The sequence below is a fragment of the Struthio camelus genome, chromosome 18, assembly GCF_040807025.1.
Source record: "Struthio camelus isolate bStrCam1 chromosome 18, bStrCam1.hap1, whole genome shotgun sequence".
Classification (NCBI taxonomy): Eukaryota; Metazoa; Chordata; class Aves; order Struthioniformes; family Struthionidae; genus Struthio; species Struthio camelus.
In genome coordinates, this window is record NC_090959.1 from 18,120,281 (window position 1) to 18,146,903 (window position 26,623).

Genomic DNA, 26,623 nt, shown 5'->3' on the forward strand with positions numbered 1-26,623 from the left:
CGGCGCCCCGAGCTGGTCTCCCCGCTCACCGCCGCGCCGCGACCGGGCCCGCTGGCGCTTTGCAGGGGGCCGGAGCCCACCCTAACCAGGGGCGAGGAGCGGCGGCGGTGGGCCGTGCACCGGGGAACCACCTTCCCGCTGACGTCGGCTCCGGGCCGCGGGTTTGTGCCCTAAGCCCCCGGCCGGGCGCGCGGAGCCTCCGGCTCTGCCCCGGGGCGCCGCCGTCCCGCGTGCCGGTAGCGCCGGGGGCCGCGGAGAGCAGGATGAGACCTCGCCTCGCCTCTCCATCCCGGCCCAGGGTTTTGGGGCAAGAATCCGGTTGTACCCCAGCTGGGCCAGCGCGCACCCGGCTGGAGCGTCCGCGTGGGCGGGATGGGATGTGCCTGGGAGCGGCGGGAGCCGCGGCCGGACCGGGACCAGGGCAGCCGCCGTGCCAGGCGCCGCGACGGTGCTGGGGTCCCGGTGAGACGCTGCAGCCGTATCGCTGCGTCCCGGCTCCTCGCGGGGGCCGCAGCTTCAGCCAGGGCGGGAGAGGAGACGCCCCGAAATGCGGTGGCATCCCGGGATGCCCGATAGCCCCGGCCGGGGCTCGGTGCTGGTGCGGCCACGTTTGCAAGGGACGGTGCAAACGTTTTCCTGTCCTTCCTGGGCAGAAGGACAGACTTCTACTTTCCCCCGCGCTGGGCTGGGCTGGGCTTTATTTAAGATCAAGCTGAGAAACCTGTGTTTCGTGTTAATCCTGCCCTGGGAAAGGGAGAGGAGAATTAAATTTTAGCCACTTTGTGTTGCCTTTTCATATGGTAGCTGAAAGCCGGCTGCTGGCCCAGCTGGTCTTGGAGGGGTCTCTCTAAAAGGGCAGCAGCGAAGCGCGGCGGCGTCTCCCGTGCCTGATTCCCGGGCCGCGGCGGGGGCGAACGGAGCCGCGCGGAGGCTGGGCTCAAAGGGACGAGCTCGCTGAAGCTCCCTCTCCAGCGCGGCCCGCCCGGGGAAGCGGCTCCCTCGCTGCTCCCGAAGCCGGTGGCCGGAGGGCGTCCAGGGAGCGCGGCGCCGGGGTCACGCAGGGCCGCCGCCGGATTAGCGCCGCGGCCGCTGAGCCTCGAGCAGCCGCTTTCCACGGCTGTCCCGGGCTCGGCGCGCAAATGTAGGGCAGGAGCAGCTCTGGCCCCCAGAGCTGGTTTCGGAGATGCCCTACTTAGGCCGTCCCTGCGGCCAGGCTGCGGCTGTCTGCGCGAAAGGGGCGCTCAGGCCCGGCCGGGGCGCTCCCGGCTTGGCTCTCGCAGCCACCCTGAAGCCCCCGGCAGGGTCCGCGCGGGTCCGGCAGAGCAGCGCAAAGGAAAGGCGCTCCCGCTCGGTGCCCGCTCGCGAACGGGCTGCGGTTACCAGCCGGGCGCTGCGGCCTCACCACGGGGCCCCTTTCCCGTGGCAGCCCGGCGGCGAGGACCCGACCCGCTCCCCCGCCGCCGCGGGGCGCAGCGTCCCCCCCTTGCCCTGCAAACGTGCTGCCAGCAGGAGGGCTCCGAACAAACGCACAAAACTCACGTTTCAAATCGCGTGTGGCTTTTCAACCCCGTCTCACATCATAGCTTTATTTCACACAAACGTCACTTAATTTACAACGCCTCTGCCACTCATACGCATCAGGGTATCCACAGCGTTCCAAGAACTTAAATAGAGCATCTCATACCAACCCGAGTAAACCAAGTACAAAAAATATTTATATAAAGTTGTTCACACATAGGTCCTAGATTACCAGCTTCTGTGCAAAAAAAGAAAAATACAGATTTATTCACTAATATCATCTTTAGTTCAGAGTCTGGGTTTAAGCCGGTGGGGGAAGGCCCGTGCCCGCCTGCTCCCGCGGGGCCCCGCTCACCCGGCCGCGCGCGTCAGGGAGCGCAGGGCGCCCGCGATGAGGGGCCAAGCGCTCCCTGACGCCTGCGGCGCCTCTGCCCTGGCTTCCCCCGCGGAGATGAAAAGCACTCGGACAGACCGCAGGGAAAGGGGATTTGTCACGTTGCCGTCGGAAGAGACCGGCTCTTTGTGTTTTCCTTCCAGCCGTCCCCACCGCCCCGACTCTCTGCTCTGAGGTGTGAAACGCTCCGGGCCAGGACCCCAGCTGCGCGCCAGGGCGGCCGCCAGCCCGGGCTGCGGGGCCGGCAGCAGCGGTGCCGCGGAGCGGGCGGCCTCGCCGGCAGCACAGCGGTGCTTGCAGGGCCGAGGGAACGGCTGCGTCTCGGTGCCAAGTCGCTCACTTTGTTCAGCTACGCGAGCCCCCAGGCTCCGGCCGCCGCTGCTCCGCCAAACCTGCAGCCTGTATTGCTTGAGCGAGAGGATGGGAGTTTGCAAGGAGTCGGGGCGAAGCGATGCCGCGCGCCGCCCGCAGCCGGCGGCGAGGGCAGCGGGAGGCTCCCGCGGCACGGCCGCCTCCGCCGCCCGCAGCAGCAGCTGGGAGAGGGGCTCCGGCGCGGCTGGGCGGCAGAGAGGGCGGCGGGGGCCCGCGGGACCGGGCGCACCGCTCGGCCTGCGGGAGCTGCAGCGCTTTGGCAGTGCGCGTCTCGGGGAAACGCAACCAAGCAGCAATGTGTTTCCTTGCTCTCACGACCTGTGGAAAGTAGCGGTGAACCACGTCCTGGCTTGTGCCCTGCAGCAGCTGCCCCATGGCGCTCACCAGGCTTAAACCCAGACTCGGTACTGCATGTGGAGGAGACGTACGACACACACAGGAGGAATTTCACAACGATGGTAATGCTTGTTGCAAGTCTTATTGCTCCAGAAAGGCCCTGAAAGCCTCTGATATGTGAAGGAGCTGGGTCCTGAGGAGTAAAGGAAGACCACAGGGGTAACTCCTATCTGTCACTAGCACTGCTGAACCTCAAACACAGCAGCAAGGGGACAAAGGGGAGCTAATCTAACCCTGCTAGGCTACAGCCATCTCTGCTCTATCCTCCATGTGGACCAAAGCTGGCTGGGAGACCCCCCCCTCCCCGCACCACCTGCAAGCTGCTGGAGGTGTCCGACTGGCTGCAGGCCGGTGCAGACAACGCGTTTCCCAGTCCTCCTGAGGCTTGGCTTGTTCCCCCCACCCACCCCACATCCCTCTTGTAAACAGCATAGTCAGAAGTAAACAGTTTCATACAATCACTCCTACAGCGCGGCAGGCCGGGGCGCCGGCTGCAGCACAACCTCGGGCTTCACGCCAGCCTCGAGGGCGGCGGGGTTTCCCAGCGAGGACGCTCGGCTCTCACCAGGGCCCCTCCGGCATCTGGATGTTTAGCTTCGGTGCCGCCTGCGAGATGGCAGACAGCCTTGCAGAGCAGGCTTCAGGCTGCTTTCCTGCAGCTTGAATTTTCCCAGCTGCACATCCAAATGCCAAAAACTTCTCTTACGGGGGGAGAAGTTCAGCCTGCAGGAGCTGGGCAGGAGATGCTTGAAAGACCCAGCGCAGAAGAGATGCCTAAACATCTCTCACATTGCGACACATGCAGGTTTGAGCCGTTCCCCGTTGCACCTTGTTCTAGAGGGAGCACCGGTCTGGGCCAAAGTAACTGGAAGAGAGATGCTAGGAGCTTGTAAACACTAGGCAGCTTCCTTAATAGTCTGGGGAGTTGAGTGAAAACAGCAGCAAAGTCATCAGGGGGAAATACTTTTAAAAGGACAAACTAAATAGGGGAACATCCACATTGGCCAAAGGCTAGCAGCCCTAGGACCCTTCCTCGGAAGTGTTTGCTAAATCCTAAGTAAGGCACTACGGTCTAGCTCACTAACATCAAGCTGCTGTGAAAACACAACTGCAACGCAAAAGCTGAGGTGGAGCCATGTGGTCTGAAGATAGCTTGAAACTGTGATGGGCCAAGAGGGTGACCCTCGCGGGGCTGGCCGCACGCTCTGCCTGCCAGCTCTCTGAACAGGCGATGCCTCCCGCGGCTCGCTCCTGGCCCCAGGGAAGAACAGGGGGCTCACAACCAGCTCAAGGCCAGCAGCCCAGTGAGTGGCCCACTCATCTTTCCCCTCCACATCCTGCATTTCAGACTCGGTTTCTATGTATACAGGCATTGAGAGGGACTCGGCACCCAGGAACAAACACACAAACAGGCTGCTAGCTCTGTGTATCACAAGCAAGCAAGCTCCAAGAGCAGTTCTGCAAGGTATCCCCTCCATCTGGGGCACGACAGCTCTCCTGCTAAGAAGCTCCCTTCTCCCAGGGCACAGTGCGCAGGGAAGGGTCCTTCTGGCAGAGAAAGCCTGTGTGAGCAGCTTCGGGAGGGTAAAGCCCTCTTACTCCACCAGTTCAAGCCAGGGTAAGGTTTTAACAGTCAGCAGCAAAGGCTCTATTAGCTGGAAGAACAACGGTTCAGTGATTTGGGCACTAACGCTGGAGTTGTAAAACATAGGGTTCAGTCCTCACTTCCTTGCAGCCCTCCCGTGGGATGCTGGGCCAAGCACGGGGGCTCTGCAAGCCCTCTCAGGAGCGGGGTGAGAAACCTGCACTTGACTCCCTGGAGGGGCCTCAGCACGGCTGCTACTAGGGATCTACTACGAGTTGGAGAGAAATCAGAGCAGCCAAACTGCAGTTCAAAGCCCCCGAGAGCGCTCTGTGGCCAAAGCTGAGCGCACAGCCTGCTAACCAACCCTGAACTGCCTAAACCCCAGTAACCAGCCAGGAAGGAGTTTGTACAGCCCTGGTCTGGCTGTGGCTGGCCACAACCCACAGAGGCATCCCTAGGAACAAACCGAAGAGCCAAGTGGGAACAGGTGCACAATTTGTGCTGGCCAAAGCATCACCCATGGCCTCAAGCCTCATGGCATCATCATCCTGAGGAGGACCCAGCCCTCCTCCAGTGACAGCCTTAGCCTTGAGTCCTGGAACAGATGGAGGGAGGAGAAAAAACAACTCCTTCCCTCCCCTTTTCCCAGCTTTAGCTCTGCCCTAGCCCACATACGTTTACTGCATTTCCATTCATTCCCATGAGGCCAGTAAAACATACTAGAGTAGATACAAGGAGGTGCTGTCAGCTTAGGAGCCTTTCAGTGATGATAAATGGAAAGCCAGAGCCTGAACACAGGCCAGGGACAGTTCCTACAGCCAGGAACAGGGGAGTCAAGGGGACCGTCTTCTGCCTGTGAACCTGGCCAGCTCCTGGTGAGGGCTGGGAACGGTGCTTGATCTGAACAGCCTGTTCCCCAAACTGGTGCCAGCTGATTTAACCTGGAGGGAAATGTTTCAGCTGGTTCAGCAGAATTTGCAGGATAGAGAAGAGGTGGTGCTTTACACTGCATTTACAGCGAGCTACGTCTAAAGACATCACGTGGGGTAAGCCCCAGAAAGTCAGTGTTGCTCTAAATATAGGCAAGGAAATTGCGTATTAACTGCTCAGCCTGAGGTTCCAATCTCCTTACCTGAGCATCCTGCTGACCTGTAACCAAGTGAGCAAACCTAAACAGCAGCATTGCCTTTTGCTTCCTGGAGAGAGCTATCTAGCAAGGAAGTGTTTTGCAGGAGGCTAGAATCCAGCCTGTGAGCCATTTAGGCCAAACCTCCTCCTCTCCCTAGCGCTGTTCCTAACAGCTGAAGTTTGCCATAAGTGAGTTCAAATTAGTGGATTGTGTTCTGTTTTTCTTGTATGTAGACAACATCTGCCCGAAAATATACCTACTGGCTCCCCACTGCCCCCTGTATTGCAAGACTGTCCATAACAAATTTCACTAATGAAAACCAGCCCAGGGAGAATAAAGGTCTGTCCATCCCAGAGGCAGACCTGCCTTGCAGAATGGCTTTCCAGCTCGTTTGTACTACTCTATCCTAACATCAGCTGCTTATAACCTGAGCAGCACTTGCCTATTCAGAAGTTACCTGGCTACGAAATCATTAACTGCTTGCAACACGCAGTCTCTGAGACTCACTTTTTCTGAAGCCTTGCACTCCCAACGCAAACCCAGCAATCACCTCATCCCCTTCCCCTGGGGGAAGCGATAGCTTTAACCCCAAAGTTGTGCCCAGCTGGACTCAGACATGAGGCCTGGCAGCATTTCACACCGCAGGGCTCCTGCTTCCCACCTGTTTCAGAACCAGATCTCTAGAAATATCTGAGTCAAACTGCAGCACAGGGACACAGGGATGGCTGGGCAGTGGCAACTTTCTGAATCTAATTCAAGAATAGTTTCATGAGAGCTGTTTAGCTTGTACTCTTCGGCAGGCCCACGCAGCCCCCCTCGCACAACCCCAAAATACCTCTTCCCAACAAAACAAAACACCCAAAGATTTCACATTGCCAAAGATCCTGCAGGCCAGAGATCTTCTATATAGTCTTCTTCCCTTATCTTCAACTTCCCTCGTTGCACGTAAGTAATGGAGATTATGGGTCCCTGGTAAATAAACCTGCCAAAAAAAAAAAAAAGATATCAGGCATGTCTGTAATTTTGTCCCAGTCACTAAGACGTGACTGAAGAAGAGAATGCAGCGTCCCACCAAACCTCCCTGTCCCAACCCAGACCGCAGGCAGGTAAAGCGAGGTAAACTGTAGTTGCTGCGTCTCTATTTTTCACTTCCAACCCTTAATTAAAGCAGTATTTGAGAGAGTGGGAGAACTCGAGATGAATGCAGTTTCTTATTACATGGTTAAAACCAATGACTTTTAAATAATGCCTGTGAAAAATCACAGAGTAGAACGTGAAAGGGAGCATCGCCGGAGTCATTCATCCGCCTGGATGGAAGCGCTGTAGGACACCGCTGCAGGACACCGCTGCGGAGAGGGTGTCCTTGCCCAAGGCTTTCCTGCTAGTCCCGGTAAGTCTGAGATGAGCTTTATCATCTCTCCTTACTTAGCAGTGCTTTTGTTACCGAGCCAGGCCTGTCTCTTGTGGGTCTGGACTCCCTTTAGAGTCATTGCTTTTGAGAAAGTGATTCAGATAGTTTTGTACAAAGAGCATGTAGCCAGGGTAAATACGTATCCAGCCACCTCAGCACATGAGCCAGGATCAGCTGTCTCACAGCTGAGCCTGGCGTTATGTTTTCATAACACAGCTCCCTCCTACAGGGTTTGGAGCATCAGTCCAGCCAAAGCTAGGATGCACGTTTATCATGACGGATCCTGTCCTTGAGGGTCCACACGACGTGCCCCGGAGAGCGCTCACCGGTAACGCTTCCGACTGTCTGCACAAACAGGGACACTTTGACTCCACCACCCTGTGCGTCAGCAGCAGCTCGGGCTCTTCAAGTGGCTGTGCAAGAGGCAGGTAAAATCTATTTTGGTACAACTTAAAGCAGAGCAGGACTGGTTCTCAGCGCTGCCGCGCTGCACTCAACAGCCTGCAAGGACGCCGAGCGCCAGGGCTGGCTGCCCCTTCAGCAGGGGCAGATCAGCCCGAGGGTGGGGGGGGGGGGCGGGGGGGGCTTTGCCAGGCCCTCTCCCGCCTGGATCAAGCAAGTGGCTCTTCAGTTAAACCAAGCAATAGCACCTGAGCAGCAGGAAAGACTTGCTGAAGAAAAACTGCTCCTGCCCAGCAAATTATTCAAATCCCTTAGCCCTAGGAAATCTCATTAAAGAAATACATGCTGAAAGAACGCGTTTCTTAAAGAAAGCAGCTGCCTCTGCTGCTCAGAGCAGAAACCAGGACCACATGCGCACTGCTTCATAGGGGAGTTGGACTGGGAAAGGCTGCCTTTGTAGGCTGCAGATCAGAAAAAAGCCTTTCTACTTAACAAGGGAGGCTCGCGAGAGCCACTGGGACATCAGGTCAGGGGGACTAGCGCAACAAATTTTCTGGAAGATTTCTCCTGTGCTGCAGCTTCATTAGCAAGTAGGATAGCATTTCTGTTCATGTTTCCCTGGAGAAGGAGCGTCTTCAGGAAAGATGCCTTGTTTGAGCAGTCTCGAGCTCTCACCTCTGAGACGGAAGAGCTCACTACACTGACGCATGTTGTTTCAGCGGCTGGTTCAAGAGCTTTTAATCCCTCCACTTATGCCACTTATAGTTTTAATCAGCTCGAACGTCCATTGGGCATCAGCAGGATATGAACCAGCAGCCCATGAAGTCCTCATCCAGCACCTAATACAGATGACACCAACGTCCAGGTCACAGGAGAGCTAGTCAGAGGTGGCAACACAGTACTTGTGGAGGCAGAGGGCCCTAACATAGGGGAGGCAGATAACTCAGCACCTTCTCCTGTTAATCACATCACCTGCCCTGCACGCACATGCAGGGTGCAGGGACAGGGTTGAGAGTCTCCTTTACTTCCCAGGTTGTTTGTCATGCTCTTTATGTACGTATACATGTGAAACACTCCTTTGGGAGCTCCCTAAATGTGACTGCAGCGCCTTCTGCCAGGGCAGGAAGAAGGGGGGGGTGACAGCAAGCAAACAAGAACACCACCATATCTGGCCAGAAGTGATATGATCCGCATCATCCAGAGGGGACCACTGCTCTCCAGGTAGCATCTACATTGCCCAGGAACACGTTACCACTCAGCACAGAGGCCCTGGGGATGCTGCTGGCTGCACCTGCTGTTACTGCCAAGAGAGGAAGTGATCTTGCTTTTATGCTATTCCAGGGCTTGTTTTGTCCAAGCCAAGATTCACAAACCACACTGAAAATGGTCTGTAGTCAAAGCCAACATTGATTCAGAAATGAAACTACTATACTTTTTCCTTGACTTGCTCACATGTTCCTGTCTAGCAGTGCCAGAGCAGCTTTACTGCAAAGGAGTTGAGAGGGGTGCTACCAGACAAGGTCTACTACCCTGCAGAGCTTTGCTCCTTGACAGCTTGCAGCCAGAGACATTTCTTATGTGCATCTGATTCCTGCCCTCCAGATCTAAAAAGCTGTACATTAGCAATTTATTACCTGTGCTCAGCAGCAGTCCAGCAACGCTGGCTGCTCTTTGGCAGAGCACCGGAGCATCCTTGCAAATGTGCTAATCAGGGAGAAATGCCATCATGTGGGGTGAGCAGATGAGCTTTTCCAGCATCTACTCAGTTTCGTTTTGAAAATACAAACAGGAGAACAAAGCAAATGTAAACAGTGACTGTCAGGTGCAACTAAAACGATCAAAACCCATGGCAGGAGGAAGAGGAGTACTGGAGCAAGCAAGCAGCAGCTCAGGCTGTCAGCCATTTCCCTACTGAAGGCAATACCTGAAATAACGCACGTCTGAACTGACACCGACTGCGCCGATTCCTGCCGTTCATCTTGAGTGTCCACTCCTAAACCAGACCAGCTATTTTATCAACAGTGAAAAAAACATCATGGAATATGATCTACCACAACAAGCTGCCCCCTGCACTGACCAAAACCATTGCTGTTTGTAGTTGTAATTCCTGTAGGACATCAAATTTTCGTAAACACTAAATCATTCAGGTACTTGTTCACACTTAAAAACAAGGCCATGGCATCTGAACTGTGTGCTGGTAGGAACGTCAGTAATGAAATCACTGATTTTCCTGTGACTTCATCTTACACTGGCTGTGAGTAAAGCTTGCAAGGAGATGGTGGAAGATGCTGCTACTTGCTCCTTTTGTGATCTGCTTGTCTTTGTGGCCAAGATCAGTGGAGCCAGCCATGTACCTCACTCCTTAGCAGTGACTTGTTTAAGAAGTGGACAATTCACACTGTACAAATCCATAACATCAGAGACTCTCCCACTGATGATGCGGTATATTCGGGAAGGAACATGCCTCCCTTGGGGAACTCAAAGTATAGCTGCTAGAAAGACAAGAGAAGGAAGTCAAATGTTCACGTAGAGAGGAGAAAAGGAGAGATGTGAGCAGCTCCAGCAATGTGAAACCAACCTCAGGATGGAGGGCACCGTGACTGGGTGCAAAATCCTCCACTGATATAGAAATGAGGAAGAAGAGGCAGTCCTCAGTCCCCCTGCGAGCAAGGCACAGGGCTGGAGATTTGCTAGCATGGCCCCACACCTAAGGACACAGCAGCGCTACCTGGCACAGCAGGACAACTAGAGCCAGCTAAGCACCTTTTTTTTTTTTTTTTTATAACTACTTTCAGACTTATGGGAAGTTATCCTGCATCACTAAGTAGGGGTGAAACAGCCCTTAGTGTAGACTGCAGTCACAGTAACGGGCTATCACACAGCAATCAAGAGATTAACAGCAGGTACCCGCCGCAGTCCAACCACTTGCTAATTGTACTAGAATGTTTTTTGTCCCCTATGCCCAAAAGGCATGTTTGTGGTAATCAGGCTTGAGATAGCTCTGTCCTCCAGAAGATTTGGGAGCCCACTGTTCAAATAAGAAAGAGGAGACCCTCATTTCCCCCAGGGAATGCACAGGTTGCTGCCAGCCTGCGCAGAACCCAAAGCCCTGGGATGACAAGAGTGTGGCAATAATCAGGCTTGTCTCCACCCTCATCACCCTGAAGTTCAGCAGAAGCCAAGCCAAAAACACTTTCCTGGCTGAGAACTGATATTTAATTTCTGCATTTTGGAGGGGTAACAGAGTATGAAGTCTGCTGACTGGCAGGTTCTTGCAGCAGGACTGCCAGGACATGAAGCAAAACCAGTATAGGTCAATGACATACCAAGGAATAAGTGAAAATGTGACTGCCAGGATCACGGAGGGATACAGTTTTCAGGTTTTGACATGAACTAAGTCTGCCCGGGGTCTGAAATTGTCCTAGGAAAAGGGGAACTCTTGTTCACTGCACTGTCTGACACCTATATAAGATACACACAAGTGCCACAAGTATGTTGGAAGAGGTCATTTGAGTTTCATGGTCAACCTAAATTACCCAAGAGGAGAGTTCAGAAGCTGCTCTCAATCCCATTTTAAGCTTCTCAAGCACGTTTCCAGTTTAAGATTTACATTTAATAACAGCCCAGCAGTAGCAAGAGGCAGGTTGATTCAAAGGCACAAGCACACAGTTCATAAAAGCCCCTATAGGAAAATGCACCAAATGCATCCTGCTGCCCTGCAAGCAGAACACAGCAACGCTTCCCCACCGCGCAGCACAACGCACAGCGTTTGCAATGAACATATGGCTGGTGCTCAGCTCCTATCTGGGCCACGCAGAGCCCAGCCGCGGCGTGCGGGCTGGATTGTTATATAAGTGTAGCCATCTCGCTTGCAGCGGTGTCGCTAGCGGAAATGATTGGTGCAGACTCAAGGCTGGCTCCATCCATGGATGGAGGGGGGTTCAAAAGGCAGCTGGGTTTTCAGCAAACAGCCCCAGGGTAGGACTGTCCCCTCGGTGTTTGTTATCCCTGCATGTACTATTCTGCAGTTATGCGCAGGATGAATTTTCCCCCAGAGGGCACCGGCTTGTTGCATAACTCAGCAGCATCATGTTAGCACAGCACGAGTGATCACAGATGGCAACAGCAGAGGCAAAGCCTGACCCTCAGCCACACAGCGCTAGCTGCTTTCAAAACCCAACTGCCAGCCCCACAAGAAGAGAAACGCCTCCTTCCCCACCGCCTTGCCCCGGGGCGCAAGGCGAGGTGCCCTGTTCTTGCCCTAGGGCTTTATCACACCCACGTGAAGAGCTCTGCAGATTCACTCCACCTCTCTGAGCCCCAGCCCCCCCCTGCACGGAGGCCAGTATCGAGCCCCAGCCCCAGGCCGCAGCAGTCGCATCAATTATTTGCACTGAAGATCTTAAGGGCGTTAAAATATTTTGTGCCTTTGTGGTGTGGAGGAGATGGTTTGTGGACCCTTCGAACAAACCAGCAGTGTCAGGACTAGACCCACCCAATGGGCCTTTCCATAGCTATACTCCTCTTTCTCCGGGCTTTGCTTTTGGGGGCATGCCAGATAACTCGCTATTCATGCTTTGCTACGCACACATGCAGAGGGCTAGGCACCCCCCCCCCCCCCCCCCCAGGAATTATTGTCTCTTGAGGTTAAGTCCTAAGAGCTTGGCTTTTGGAGCACGGCTGTCTCAGGCAGGACAGGCAGCTGCCAAGGGTGCTGGGAGCAGCACAAAGCTCATCTGGGCACATTCCAGAGCGGTGCGTCCAGACGGGGCACGGACAGCATATCTGTTTTACATAAGCTCAGGAATGCTTGCTTTAACTGAGCAGTGAGGTGGTTTAAATACTAGCCGCCAAACAGCCTTTACGCTCCCCATCATACTGGGCACGTTACTGCTGAAGGCTCCCCATCGGGAGCAGATCGGGCACAGGGTGATCGATTGCAAAGCCCCAGACTGGCTCTTTGCTGGCTCCGGCAGCCCTGCCAGCTCTCTCCACTTTGTGTCTGGGGTTCACTTTGATCCAACAGGATCTACGTTTTCTGGATCAGGGAAGGACCGGGAAGTCCGAGCTGCAAATCTAACATTTGATATGGGCAGACTTTCAAAGATCTTCTGTGATCAGCAACATGAAAGGCAGCTCCGCCGTAGCTTGTGAAAGAGCAGGGCTCTCAAAACACAGCCTGACCTCTTGTAATCTGTAATTATTCAGTTTCATTGAAGTGTTTGGCCCGGAGAATCCCTAGTAACAGCTCTTGTTTACAGACAGCTTTGCCATGAAGGCAACACCTCTCATTCCTATGGTGTCACTGGTTACTCACACCGCCAGCTTCCCCCACCTCCTTTGGGCAGTCCTTCCAGACCATATGTGACCCTCAAGGCTTCAAGACTGGGATTCAGCAGAGAAAAATCTGAGCTTTGGACTATATAGGAACTGAGCCTGGGGGGCAAACTCTGCCTGAACTGAGCTGAGAGCAATCTGAGTGCAACTGTTTTGTAAGCTTCCTTCCTGAACAGACTTGTGTCTCTGAACTCAGATGTTGAAGACCAAAGCATCTTACTGGGGCTTATGCAACTGCAGTTCACACCAAAAGGAAGTCCTGCATTTAGCAAGGAAACAAAGCGAGACACCACATGCCTTCTAGGTGAGAGCAAGGGAAATAGCCTCATCTGTGCCGAGAGCCCACCTGCCACTCCGCTCAGTGCGGCCCCAGCCAGCCTAGCCCCAAGCTGTAGCGTCTGAGCACACGCAGGGAGGAAGGACTGTGCAAGACAATGAGGTGCTCTCAGCGCTGACTGCTGAGATTAGATGAGGGAGCAGAGGAGACAGAACCGGCAGCTCCCTCCCTGCCTATGGGAGCAACAGATATACCCAAAGCTGATGTCAGAGGGTGTTCCTGGTGTCTCTGCTGCACACCAGCCTCTTTGTTAGTTAGCTAGTGGCCAGGACCTCCGAGGAACAGGGCTGCTGTTCAGCCCTCTTGCCTGCGCTCAGGCTTTGGGCAGCAGCGGGAAGTGCAGCTGCTAATTCTGTTTTCCATCTCTATTTTTGCAGTAGAATAGGTAGATAAAGTCTCAGAAACAGTGCTCTGATGAGTCACTATAGAAATTGCTCTGGGAACATAAAAGACTCCATTGTATCGTTACGGAGTGCATAAGCGGGCTGGTAAAGGAGACAGTATTATACAAAAAGTGCAGATCACTTACCCAGCTGCAAAGCACAGCAGTGCCCTGCCCTGAATTTAAGCAGCACACGTAACCTGGTCCATTCTGGTTTCAAGCTCAAAGGCATCAGGTCGATCCTGCGGGTTAGCAGCCAACATATCTTTCAAGAGTTGCTTGATCCCCTCAGACATGGAAGTCCTGCGTTTCTGAGGGATGTGCAGCTCCATCTTTGGGTTTTCTAGCAGCGCTTCCCCAACGGGCACAATCTCTGTCCCCTGCTTGATGTAGGTCCCCAGCAGCTCCTTCTTGGTCTCCGCGTCGATGAAAGTTATCCTCTCAATCATGGCCCAGATGATGATGCCAAGGGCAAAGATGTCAGCCTTGGCCGTGTAGTGTCCCTCCCAGACCTCAGGGGCCATGTAGAAATCAGAGCCGCAAGCCGAAGACAGCCAGTACTTGTTCACATTCACATTTTTGTTGTTGTTCCCACCCTCCTTGCCCCGAGCAGTCAGGCCAGCACAGACCTTGCTGAGTCCAAAGTCAGCCACCTTGAGAACAGGGGTGCCAGATTTCTCAGTTATCAAGATGTTGTCTGGTTTCAAGTCCCGATGAACAATATGGTTCTTGTGCAGGAAGGCGATGGCGCTGGTCAGCTGTAGCATGAAGCTCTTGTTTGTCGCTGGGTCTGGTCTTCGCGAGAGCACATACTGGTTGAGATCTCCCCCTTCGCAGAACTCCATGACAAACCAGAGATAGCAAGGCTCCTCCGCATAGCCCAGGATCCTCTCACCTTACCAAGAGACAAAAGCAAGAGTGGGTTTTTCAAACACGGTAAAGAGCGTCCACGCTTATAACTCAGCGAGGACAAGGAACAGGTCTGTTTTACAGATATATTAAACGCCTTGGAAATTGAAGCAGGACCTACTGCATGACAGGGTATATCACTGCTATTAGGCATGATTCATGTGCTCCGCAGATGATACGCACTGCCTGGCTGATGCTTTCATTACTGTGGCCTCAAATGCTTCAGGATTCTGTCAAATGAGATACACCAATGCCAAGTTTTATGAGCCTATTGCCCAGGAACCAGCTCAGGGAAACTGTTCACACTAAAATGCAAGTGTGAGTGGCACAGAGCAAGCATAGATAATCTCGGGTGCTTGGAAGGAAGTTGGAAATTTAGGGTATTTTCCTGAGCTGCCATCAGGTGATTCTCACTGGGCTATGAAAGCCAAGGCAGCCTAAGATGAAGAGCAGAGAACCAGCAGCGAATCTGCAGGAAAGTCCGCTCTACACAAATCCCAACTCTCCCACCTGACCAAGCTGTGCTGCAGAAGCTGCAGCTGGCAAAAGGCTGGTTATACCTTAAGCTTTATTAGTATAACTGCCAGCGGGGGGAAGTAAATCACACTACTCATGTGCCAATAAAGCTTTACGGAAAGCACTTACATCGGTGTCAGAGCCTTACAGCACACTGCTGTTCTCAGACTGCACCAATCTGTTTCAGTTTAAGCGTTGCATTTATGTTAGGGGAGCTTTGCCACTTCAGACAGCCTTAGTTAAGCGTCAACAAGTCTTTAAACAGAGAAAACTGGAGGTCCAAGTAGCAAACAATGCTGTAAGTGTGATCTCAGCCATGCTTATGAATGTCTCACTCAGTGTTACTGCCTAGTTTGAGCAGAATATTACGCCCCACACAGCTTCTTCCTTCACCAGACATCTCATTTAGCTCTCCAAGCTCCTCCGTCCCTCAGCTCAGAGCATCTCGGGTCCAATTTACTGTATGTAGATTTCACCTCACATCCAACTCCACAAACCTCTTGCCCCCCCCCACCCCGCATGTAAACCAGACACATGGAGAAGCATAACAGCAACACATCTGCTAAGGCGGCCGTGTCTGCTGCCAGCCAGCTGTGCCCAGCAAAAGGAGGGCAGGAGCAGCCCTGCGACTTCAGGATGCAAACCTTGCCTCCTTCTCCCGTGACACCCCAGGTCACCCGCTTGGAGCGTCCAGGCGTCAGGCAGACTCTGCAAGCACATCCAGGGAACCGTTTTGCTCTAGGAATTAATTTTTGCTCAAACACCGTAAGGGAAAAGCTGGAGGATGCCACTTGCCTCTGCCATAGTTTACAAATCACGCAGATAAATCTGAACCTTTTGAAATCAGTTAAATGACTACCAGGGACACCAAGTCCCAGGCTCCTTGGCATCAGTGCCTATAATGGTCAGCAATTGGTGTGGGTGGGAATATTGGTTATTTGCATAAACAGTCTGTAACCATGGCTACTGCTATGGAAATTAAAGCCCGTACAACAGAAAGATTTGGCTGTACCTCCCTGCCCTCAGCAAAAGATGAGGGTTAGGTCTGGGGGATGGGAGGAACCACCAACAGACTGGAGACACAGGGCACGGGGCCTTTAAGGGGCCAGATGAGACCCCAGAAGGGCTGGGAGGGGGGACCCAGCACCTGAGCCCGCATGGCTGAGGGCTGGCTCCGGAGACCACAACACCAACCAGGAAAAGCAGCTTCTCCGGCGGGAGCCACCCTTCGGTGAGAACGTGAGAAAAGGGCATGACAGAATGGAAAACCGAAGAGAGGTGACCACTTGTCTCGGGAAGAGAGACTTCTGCACAGCCAGAGGAGCTCCAGCCAGGTCCAGCTCACGCTGCCACCGACTCGGATTTGCTAAAACCCAGCCACACCTCAGCGGGGCGCAGGGGCTTTGGTGCTGCGCTGCCGGCAGCGCCCGCGTAGCCCCGACGCGGCCAGCGGCAGGGGAAGGCTCTCCCCAGGCTGGAGCCGCACCACCACGGAGCGCGGCCGTTCCCATCGCGCTCAGCACCTCCTGCGCAGGAGGTGCGACAGCCACGCCACGCTCGCTCTGCGCATCAGGACACGGCACGCCGGTGGGAAGGGGACAGCATTTACACAGCAGTGCTGCCCACAGCCCCTGCTTAGAGGGAAGCGGCTCAAACGCTGGCTTGCCAGCGGCAGGAGGGTGCTGGCTCTGAGAAGCCAAGGTTTGCTTTTAGTATAACGTAGGTGCCAATTTAAAGCTTAGCCACTGAACCTCTGCAAGCGCAGGGAGGACACAGCTGACTCCCCCAGTAGCTGCAAGTACCGCGCACTTCACATTGGGTGGAGGGCTGCTAGGAGAGATTTAAGCCAAGAGCAGTATTTCCTCATTTTCTTTCTAGAATCTGAAAGTGTTTTAGTTGTTAAATCATCTTCCTGACTTCAAAACAAACAGTTTTAAATATAAAGAGCTGGCAAGCAGCTTGTGAAAGATGAGATTTTAGCAAACTGATGTCAAGCAGCTGAGAGCTGAAGAGATGCAGACAACAGGCCAGGCCTGTCCTTACACAGTCGTCCTCCCCAGAGCAGCATCCCTTCCCATCTCCTGGCCAAACGCGTTAACCTCTCCATCCCCGCTGCAGCCCTCCCACAACCTACCCTGGGATCTCATTAGCAACTTGCTAATTTGCTTACAGTCACTGGGAAAAATTTAATGACAACAGAACCATTGTCCCGCTCCCCACTGCTGCATGTAACCTTTAACTCCCTCTGTGCAAAGAGGCTGCGCTGGGGAGAGAAGGGACCCAGCGTCACCAAGGCTGGGCACCCGGTCCGGGGGGGTAACGCGTGCGGGCGATGCTCGGGCAGCCTGGGAACGCAGCCGAGCACCGGCTGCAAGCCGGTGGCCTGCTGGGTGACATGCTGGGAAGCAACGCCCTACACACGTTCACTTTATCTCTAATAAGCCAGCTCTGTGTATCAATACTATGGGCTAGGAACAACACACGGGGCACGTGGCTGAGCACAAGCCCTGAATGCGTGCACGTACCGGGGGACCGAGCACGTTGCTCAACTACGTGCCACTCCTGACTGCCCCTCACTCCAGGCTCAGTGCTGGGCTTTCAGCTTCCTCCTTGCACTGTGCCCTTAAGATGGGCAATAAATTTAAAACTGTGAACACGCAGGCTCTGCTATATAGCTGAACCCCTTATAGCCTTATATCCCAACAGTGGCACTCCTGACTCAGAAAGAGTCTGATTAATCCCCCCCGTGTCCTGAACCTTGGCATGTTGGCACAGCATCTGTGCGCGCCTGTAAATAGCCCGGCTGCGGTCGTGCAGAATGGCACGGCAGCAAGGCTACGTGCCGGGTACCTCGGCGGGAGCGACGCAGAGCGCAGCAGTAGCCGCGAGCGCAGCACCAAGCGCTGTGGGAAGGAGAGCAAGGGAACTTCGGAGGTTCCCCTAGTTGCAGCATTTGTTTTAAAAAAATATATTTGTCGATACCGCATCAGACCCAACGCTTGGGGAAGGCAGTAAGCACAGCCTCTGCCAGAGCCTGTGGCCAGCAGATAACACAGGCCGGAGGGTAGTCAGGAGAAAAACTGATGGAGCAGAGAACACGCTCCTGTTTGGGGAACAAAAGCATCCTGCACTGAAGACCCCAATTACCAGGCTGAGCCTCAGCTACTGCAGGTGCAGTGGCAAGAGGAATCCTCTCTCAGACAAAGCCGGTTCTTGCCGCACCCCAAGGCGCAACAGGGAGGCTCTCCCGCGAGCGGGGATCCAGGTGAGCGGGGGGACAAGCAGGGCCTCCGACAAGAGCCTGCCAAGGGCAGCAAGAGCCATCCCCATTTCTAGGCTTCCCAGGGATGCTGCAGGGCCCCTCACAGCCCAGACCCGGGAGGAGCTCTGGACAGGTCAGGCTGGAGACACCTTTTAGCAACATCTCCTCGAGCAGAAGCCGTGGCCTTAGGAGAGCCCAGCTTCACTTCCCTCTTCAGGGGCTGCAGCGGGACAGGAAGGCGAAGCTCTCCCCAAGGCAGGGAAGTGACCCTGTATGAGGAGCACAGGGGGCCTTCCCCTGTCTAAGGGAGAGGGGCACTTACAGCTACCCAAGAGCTTTCCCGTGAGCCACACTGCCTCATCTCAGGGTGCACAACATGACAGAGTTGCAGGAAACTGCTGTACCTGCCAGGAAGAGCTTTACCAGCTATTGCTGGACACACACCCCTGCAAAGGGAAAAGCCAGCTCTATTCCCTGGTGAGTCACCATCAGTCCCAGGAAGGTACATAAGGGACTCTCCCAGGCTTGCAGACAATCAGACACTGCCCTTTTTGGAGACACCTCCACCAGCTAAAATTAACACTCGCTTGGGTGGTTGCGCGTGGAGTGTGAAAGGAGGCCAGCATCAGGGCTGTGTTGGGAAAAGCCAGGCAAGTCCAGACATCTCCCTGGAGCGTGGAGGGGAGAGGCAGGGCAGTGGGGAAGCTGTGAGAGCTGAAGACTTGCTCTGAGGATGCAGCTTTCCACAAAGTCTTTGCACAGCACAGGGTTTGGAAACTGCCTACACTGCGTGTGGGGTGTCCACAGCAGAGGCTCAGCCAGGCAGGGGCACAGCTGATACTGAGCTTCCCCCTCCTAAGGAGCATACGGAGCCCCAGAGCCTCCAGCAGAAGTTTCTAGGAGGGAGCATGAACCTGCCTGGGCTGAGACAGGCTGGGGGGGGACACAGGGGCATCAAGGACTCGGAGCTCTGGTGTTTTTCCAGGTCTCCACTGCACATCAGCAGAGTTAGGTCTGACAAGCAGCCAAGGGGGCAGGGGGATGGCACTTTTTAGAAAAGTCATTGACGGTGGCATGAGAAGGTGACCCCAGAGAGCCCTAGGATGCTGCTGAGGGACCCCAAGGGGAGAGGAGGGAACCTCAGAGCCCCAGGTACAAGCACTGGTACTTCCAGGACCATCCCCATAGAGCCAGCTGGCATTGTACTGGGGGAAATGGGGACAGGAGAGCACAAGGAACAGCCCCCAAGCTGTAAGAGCTCAAGGGAGCACCCAGGACACCGTAACCGGCTGAAAGGGGACTGCAGCCTCAGGGCTCCCAGAGGAAAGGGAGCTGCATGTAGGAACAGGAGGCGAGACCAGGAGAGGTCCCCAAGGGATGTGCGTAGGCTGTATAGCAGAGGTCAGGGTAACAAAAGGGGATCCCCGAGGACAGAGCCCCAGGAAGGGAGATGTAAGGGAGGAGGAGAAGGTAGTGGAAGAGGAGCCCCTGTCAGAGGTGCAAGGGAAGAGCCTGAGGGCAGCACACAGGGATGGTCCCCAGAGCATCGCCTGGGGACGGTAACGATCACTTGGGAATAGGGCACAGGGCTGGGATACTGCAGAGGGGCAGGGACCCTACGAGCAGGGCACAGGGTTACAGAGGTGCTGGAGAGAGGTACAGCAAAGGGGCACTGAGGCAGGAACCAGGCTGGGGGGGGGGGCGCTCAGGGAGGGGTGTCCCTGGGAGCAGGGACTCAGGCAAAGCCCAAGGGACAGGAGCTGGGGGAAGGTGACACTGGGCAGGGTGTGCATGGGGAGAGAAGCCAGGGCTGGGGGTCCTGAAAGGGGGGAGTAGGCACAGGGATGGTGACACTGGGGTCCCATGGAGTGCCAGGGGTGGGTGACAGCAAAGAGGGTGCTGCGGGCAGGGGAAGAGCATAGCAGAGACAGGACGTAGGTGGGCGACGGGAGCAGTGCTGGGGACGCCTGGGGCAGGTCTTGCTGAGGGCAGAGGGACCCCGGGTGGGCAGGGGTGAGGCGGAGGTGAGACTGGGGGCACCAAGGGTGCAGCAGAGGGACCCCAGGGGGGCTGCTAAGGAATAACAAGGGTGGGGGTGACGATGGGGGGAGCAGGGGTGCAGCAGGGGGTCTCCCCAGAGCAGATGCTACCAAGAAGGAGGTTAAGCAAGGGGCGATGCTGGGACAGGGTGAGGCTGGGGTGGCAGCACTGGTGGGCGAGCGATGCCAGGAAGGGGGGTCCTAGGAATTACGTGGTGCTGAGGGTGCCCTGGGAGAAGGGGGGGAACAATACCAGGGTGCCCTGCACAGGTATCCCCAAGGTTACCTGGGGCAGGGGACGGTCCCCAGGGGATGCGAGGGAGATGGCAGCGCCAGGGTGCTGGGCTGGCAGGGAGGCATGGTGGAGGGTGCGCCGGGGTGGACAACCCTGGGGAGGATGATGGTGGCATCCCCCAGAAGGGTGCCGGGGTGCTCCAGGGGTGATGGCAGAGTGCCCTGGCAGGGGTATCCGGGGAAAGCGATGCTGGAGTGCCCGGGAAGGGGCCAAGGTGCCCAAGGGAGGGCAACCGGGGTGCCCTGGTGGGGGGGGGGGGGGGGGGCACCCCAGAATGATGGCAGCACCAGAATGTTGGGGTAAGGGGGAGCACCCTGGGGTGACAGCAGCACCAGGTGCCATGGGGGGGATCCCTGGGGTGAAGGGGAGGTGGGCTGGGGTAATGACAGCCTGGCTGCTGTGGGGGAGGGTGAAGAAAGTGTGCTGGGGGGGGGGATGGGGACCAGGGTGCGTGTGTGTGTCCCAGAAAGGGACCTCCTGCAGAGGAGGGATGTCTCGGGGGTCCCCAGGGAAGGACCCCCCCCGGAGGAGAGTCCGGGGGAGGGGGGGGAGGGTTCCAGGGAGGGATCCTCTGGGGGGAGGGTGTTCTGGGTGGGGTGTTCAAGGGGTGACCTGGGGGGACCCCAACAGAGGATGTCCTGGGGAGGGCCCCTAGGGTGGAACCCCCTCAGAGGGGTGCTGAGTCAGCAGGGGTCTCTAGAAGAAGTGCCCGGGGGGGGCCTCCCAGGGGGTCCCCTTTGGGGTGCAATGTCCCAGGGTGGCTGTCCACAGAAGGACCCCCTTGGGGGGGATGTCTGAGATGGGTCTCCAGGGGGCCCCCTCAGGGATGGTGTCCTGGAAGGGGGTGCCTCCCAGTGGTCCCCCTCGGGGGGGGACATTGGGGGGGTCTCCAGAGGGGTCTCTCTCAGGGGGGTGGGGTTCCCTCAGGGGGAGATGTCTCCAGGGGGATCCCCCTGAGGGTGAGGGGGAGGTGTGCCGGGGGGTGCCCCTTGGGGGGGGAGGAGGTGGTGTCTCCAGGGGGGTCCTGAGGGTCCCCCCCAGGGGGAGGGGGGGTGCCAGGGGGAGGTGTCTCCAAGGGGGTCCTGGGGGGAGAGCAGGGGTGTGCCAGGGGGTGCCCCTTAGGGAGGGTGTCTCCAAGGGGGTCCCCCTTGGGAGGGGAAGGGAGGTGTCCCAGTGGGAGGTGTCTCCAGGGGGGTTCCATGGGTCCCCCCCAGGGAGAGAGTGGAGATGTGCTGGGGGGTCCCCCATCTGGGTGGGGTGTCTCCAAGGGGGTCCCCCTCGGGGAGGAGGGAGGGTGTCCCAGGGGAGGTGTCTCCGGGGGGGGTCCCCCTCAGGGAGGAGGGGGGGTGTCCCGGGGGGGAGGTGTCTCCGGGGGGGGTCCCCCTCAGGGAGGAAGGGGGGTGTCCTGGGGGAGGTGTCTCCGGGGGGGGTCCCCCTCGGGGAGGAGGGGGGGTGTCCTGGGGGAGGTGTCTCCAGGGGGGGTCCCCCTCAGGGGGAGGGTGTCCTGGGGGGAGGTGTCTCCGAGGGGGGTCCCCCTCAGGGAGGAGGGGGGGTGTCCCGGGGGGAGGTGTCTCCGGGGGGGGTCCCCCTCAGGGAGGAGGGGGGGTGTCCCGGGGGGGAGGTGTCTCCGGGGGGGGTCCCCCTCAGGGAGGAGGGGGGGTGTCCCGGGGGGAGGTGTCTCCAGGGGGAGGGGTCCCCCTCGGGGGGAGAAGGGGGGGTGTCCCGGGGGGAGGTGTCTCCGGGGGGGGTCCCCCTCAGGGAGGAGGGGGGGTGTCCCGGGGGGGAGGTGGGGAGGGGGGGGGTCCCCCTCAGGGAGGAGGGGGGGTGTCCCGGGGGGGAGGTGGGGAGGGGGGGTGCCGGGTACCTTTGAGCGAGGTCTCCACGAGGCGGAGGTAGAGCTGGCTGCGCTTGTTGCCGTGGCTCATGCGCTGGCCGAGGCCGTGGCGCTGCAGCACGCACTCCTCGAAGCGCACCACGTTGGGGTGCTGCCGCCGCAGGCTCGTCAGCGCCCAGAACTCGGCCAGCGCCAGCTCCACGTTCTCGGGCGCGTCGCAGCGGATGCGCTTCACCGCCAGCCGCGCGCCGCTGCGCCCCGACACCGCCTCGTACACCACGCCGTAGGCGCCGCGGCCGATCTCCGCCAGCAGGCTGTACCGCGGCGCCCCGCCGCCGCCGCCGCCGGGCCCCGCCGCCGCCATGGGGGCCCGCCGCGCCGCCCGCCGCCGCTCCGCTCTTTGTGTCCCGCGGCGGCCGCCGTCCGCCGTCTCCATGGCGCCGCCGGCGCGGGGGGGCCGCGCGCCTGCCGCCGCCGCCGCGCCCTGCGCATGCCCCCGCGCTGGGGGCCGCCGCCGCCGCTGCTGCCGCTCTGCCGGAGCCGGCCGGGGGGCACGCGCCGCCGTGTCGGAGGGCGGAAAAGCGCGCCCTGCCTGCCCCTTTAAGCGCTCGGCCAATGGCGGCGGGGCGGGCGGGCCCACGCCGCGCGCGGAGCGGGGGGGCGGCGGCGGTGGTGGTGCCGCCCCCCGCGGGGGGGGCCCGGCCGCCGCCGCCGCCGCCGCCCGCCAGCGCCGCCGCCCCCGCCGCGCCGCCACGGTGCCTGCGGGCCGCGGGGGGCCGGCTCGCCGCGCCGCCGCGCCCCGGCGGGCTGCGCACACGCCATGCAGCGCGGCGGCCGCCGCCGGGCCGGGCCGGGCCGGGCCGGGCCTCACCTGCGGCGCGGGCCGGGCGCTGCTGCTGCTGCTGTGGCGGCAGCGGCGGCGCGGGGATAAGCGGGGCCCGCGCGCCCTGACGTAACCCCTTATGTAACGGCGGGGGGGGGAGGGGGGGAAGGGGCTGTCCGCGCCGCACCGGCGGGGGAGGGGGCCGGCGGCCGGGCCGTGTAATGCAAAGGGGGGTGCTCGGGGGCCGTGCAAAGGGGGGTGCTCGGGGGCCGTGCCGTGCAAAGGGGGGGTGCTTGAGGGCCCTACAATGCAAAGGGGGGGTGCTCGGGGGCTGTGCAATGCAAAGGGGGGGGTGCTCGGGGGCCGTGCAATGCAAAGGGGGGTGTTCCGGACTGTGCAATGCAAAGGGGGGGGTGCTCGGGGGCCGTGCAATGCAAAGGGGGGGTGCTCCGGGCTGTGCAATGCAAAGGGGGGGTGCTCGGGGGCCATGCAATGCAAAGGGGGGTGTTCCGGACTGTGCAATGCAAAGGGGGGGGTGCTCGGGGGCCGTGCAATGCAAAGGGGGAGTGCTCCGGGCTGTGCAATGCAAAGGGGGGTGCTCGGGGCTGTGCGGTGCAAAGAGGGGGGTGCTCAAGGGCCATGCCATGCAAAGGGGGTGCTCTGGAGCCGTGCAATGCAAAGGGGGTGCTCGGAGGCCATGTGGTGCAAAGGGGGGGGTGCTCTGGGACTGTGCCATGCTAAGGGGGGTGTTCTGGGCTGTGCAGTGCAAAGAAGGGGGGGTTCCTCCAGGATTGTGCAATGCAAAGGGGGGTGCTTGGGGGGCATGCCGTGCAAAGGGGGGGGTGTGCTCCAGGGCTGTGCAATGCAAAAGAGGGTTCTCCGGGGCCGTGCTGTGCAAAGGAGGGTGCACCAGGGCAGTGTAGTGCAAAGGGGGGGTGCTCTGGGCCATGCAGTGCAAAGGGGGCATGTACTGGGGCTGTGCAGTGCAAAAGAGGAGTACACTGGGGCCGTGCAGCGTAAAAGGAGGGCACACCGGGGTATTACAGCGCATGGCGGGGGGCAGGTGCCCCAGGGAGGCGGTGCAGTTTTGATCAGTGCACTAAGGAGGGGGGGTGTTGGTGCCCTGGAGAGGGGGGTGCAGTGTAAGGGAGTGGGAAGCTGTGCCGTGGTGGTGCATTGTAGGGGGTGCACTGGGAGCCTGTTCAGTTGCGGGGGGGTGTCAATGCACTGGCAGGGTGACCATGCAGTGCTAAGGGCTGGGATCGGTGCACTGGAGGCGGTGCAAGGAGGTGGTCAGTGCGCAGGGGAGAGGGGAAGCAGTGCAAGGGGATGCTGGATGCACCAGGGGGAGCGTGCAGTGCAGGGGGGGTCTGCGCATTGCAAAGGGGGGTCAGTGGAGCAGAGGGGGCTGTGCGTGCAGCAGGCTGTGCAGTGCACGGGGATCGGTGCAGTGCAAGGGGAGGTGCAGTTGTGGGGGGACATGTAGTGCAAGGAGGGGGTGCAGCAGCTTGTGCAGTGCAAAGGGGCTTCTGCAGCTTAGCCAGGTGCTGCGGGGCCCCAGCCCTGGTGAAGCCCCCTCCCCAGACCCAGCTCCCTGGGGTATTGCTGCAGGCGATTTCCAGCAAAAGCCCCCCTAGAAAGTCACTGAAACGCTGGGGCTGAAGCCTCGCTGCCCTCGGGGGCCAGAGGTTTTAGGGAAGCTAAAAACCGGGTGAGGACGAGCACTGTCCCCAGGGGTCCCCGCGCCCGGCTGGAGCCCTCTTGCCCTGCTCTCTCCCGCCATCCAGGGGCTTCCCGAGCGTGCGGTCGTGCTGGCCGGCCGGTCCCGGCGGTGGGGCCATGCCGTGGCTCCGCTCCGCGTTACTCCCGCTCCGCCTGGCCGTTTCCACCTCCAGGCACCCCCCGGCTCGAGCAGCGTGCGGTGGTGGGTTCATTTACCCCGTGCACGTGCGCATCGCGCACCGCCGGGACCGGGGCTCCACCATGCCACCCAGCCCGCCGGCGCTTGGCTGTGCCGCGCCGGGAGAAACGGCGATGGCGCCCCGTCGCAGCAAGCACCGCGGCGGGGCCGGGACCGGCCGGGGCGCCTCGTCCCGGGGAGCAGCGCGTGGGCGTCGCGGCCCCTCTCCGGCAGCCCCCGCGGCCACGCGCAGCCCCGCGTGCGCGGTGCGAGCAGCAGCGCTAAGCCGGTGCCGCGGCCTTGGCCCGCTTGCCGGCAGCGCGCCGCTCCGGGGGGGCTGCTTGTACAGAAGGACGCACGTCTGTTCCCGCAGGGTCGTTTTCCTGCCACGAAAACCGCCTGTTTTGTTCCAGCTGTTTTTTTCCGAGCCTCTTCTCTGCCCGCTTTGCCTCGCTCGGCGCAGGTGACGTTAGAGGCACTTTGCAGGCGGTCAAGGAGAGCGTCTGCAGAGCGAGTTTACGGAGGAGCTCTGCAAATCGCTCTTTGCTTGACTCACTTGCCAGGCCCGTGTTGAGAGCACGCGCCAGGCAGCAGCCGCGGCCCCTCCGCGCTGCCCAGAGCATCGCGCTGCCGGCGCGGAGACCCTGCGCCGGCCGGGCCCCGCGCGGCCGCCCGGTCCCTGCCGCCAGGCTGGCGCAGGAGGGGAAACGAGGTGCCCTGAGCGGCGGCGCGTGCATGCCAGGAAAAGCCTCTCCTCCGCCTAACATTCGGAAAATAAACTTTCTTATCTCATTCTCTCCCTGCAAGGCGACCTGTATTATCCCCGCGGATTGCCAGGGAGCGCTCGGCTTTGGGTCTCGTCCCAAAGCCGTTTGCACGGAAGACGCTGCCTGGTGCCGCCGGCAGCCGGCCGGGGTGCAGCCGAGAGCCTGGGCTGGGGCGCGCTGGCGGGGAGCGCAGCGGCCGCGCGGCTGGCTGCCTGCCCGCGCGCAGCGAGCGGGGCTGCCGGCGATCCTCTGCAAGTTTTTAAAGCTCGATTTGCTTTTCAGTGGAGCCACTTCACCGCCTGGGCTGGGAGGAGAGGGGGTCCTCGGCCGGGGGCAGCCCCGCGCGTTGCTGCGCGACGCCCGTTGTTTGCTCGGGCGCCGCTTTCTGCAACGGCGTCGAGTGGCCACTTGTGCTCGCTGCCCGTGTCTTTGTGCGCCCCGGTCGCGCCGCCGCGTGCCCACGCGCGTGCCCCTGGGCTGCGCGGCCGCCGGCAGGCAGGAGCCGAGCTCCCCCCGCGGCGCCCAGCCCGCTCCCCGCGGGGGCGATGCTGGGGAGCGGGCATCGCCCCGCGCGCCGGCTCTCCCGGGAGCGCGGTTCGCGCCTGGCCGCCTCCTCCCTGGGGCAGCCCGCGCAGCCTGCGGCCGTTTCAGGGCCACGAGGGTGAGCAAGCGATTTAATACCAGCCCTTTCTGGAAAAACGCCGTACGCCTGAATAGCGGGGAGCTGACCGGGCGCGATGGGAATTGCTCCACGCACCGCAGGCGGGCTGCTTCCCGCGGGCACTGCCTGCCGGGGCACCGGACCGCGCTCGCAGCGGCGCCGGGTCGCGCACCCGCTGCTCGGGGCGGCCAGCGAGCTCGCCCCTCCGAAACATGGGTGCAGGCTGGCTGGGGAGTTCCTTCCCTTCCCCTCTCCCTCCTGCTGGCTCCCACCTTGCCCGCGCTGGACGATGCTCTGCAGACGCCGGCAGGGCCAACGGAGCCGCTCTCCGCTCCGAGGCCAATGCGGGCCTCG

The 26,623-nt window shown here is 59.1% G+C and overlaps 2 protein-coding genes across 2 annotated transcripts in view; both read right to left on the reverse strand.

Moving 5' to 3' along the window:
• The window catches only part of FNDC11 (fibronectin type III domain containing 11), a 15,695-nt gene extending 13,036 nt beyond the window's left edge, over positions 1 to 2,659 (reverse strand). Inside the window, exon 1 of the mRNA XM_068912974.1 lies at positions 2,514 to 2,659. Within this exon, the coding sequence (XP_068769075.1) occupies positions 2,514 to 2,659 (146 nt within the window). The remainder of the gene's footprint in view (positions 1 to 2,513) is intronic.
• Positions 1,555 to 22,569, reverse strand: STK35 (serine/threonine kinase 35). The gene is made up of 3 exons (XM_068912422.1): positions 22,149 to 22,569; positions 13,411 to 14,158; positions 1,555 to 6,376 (listed from the first exon to the last, which is right to left on the reverse strand). Exons 1-2 carry the CDS (start codon positions 22,552 to 22,554, stop codon positions 13,446 to 13,448), a joined length of 1,119 nt encoding a protein of 372 aa, XP_068768523.1. The 5' UTR covers positions 22,555 to 22,569; the 3' UTR covers positions 1,555 to 6,376; positions 13,411 to 13,445.
• Positions 22,570 to 26,623: the final 4,054 nt, after the last annotated feature.

Coding starts and splice junctions, on each gene's coding strand:
- STK35 (XM_068912422.1), bottom strand. CDS start 22,554: ATGGAGACGGCGGACGGCGGCCGCCGCGGGACACAAAGAGCGGAGCGG. Junction 14,159..22,148: donor CGTGGAGACCTCGCTCAAAG/GTACCCGGCACC, acceptor TCTCTTGGTAAG/GTGAGAGGATCCTGGGCTAT.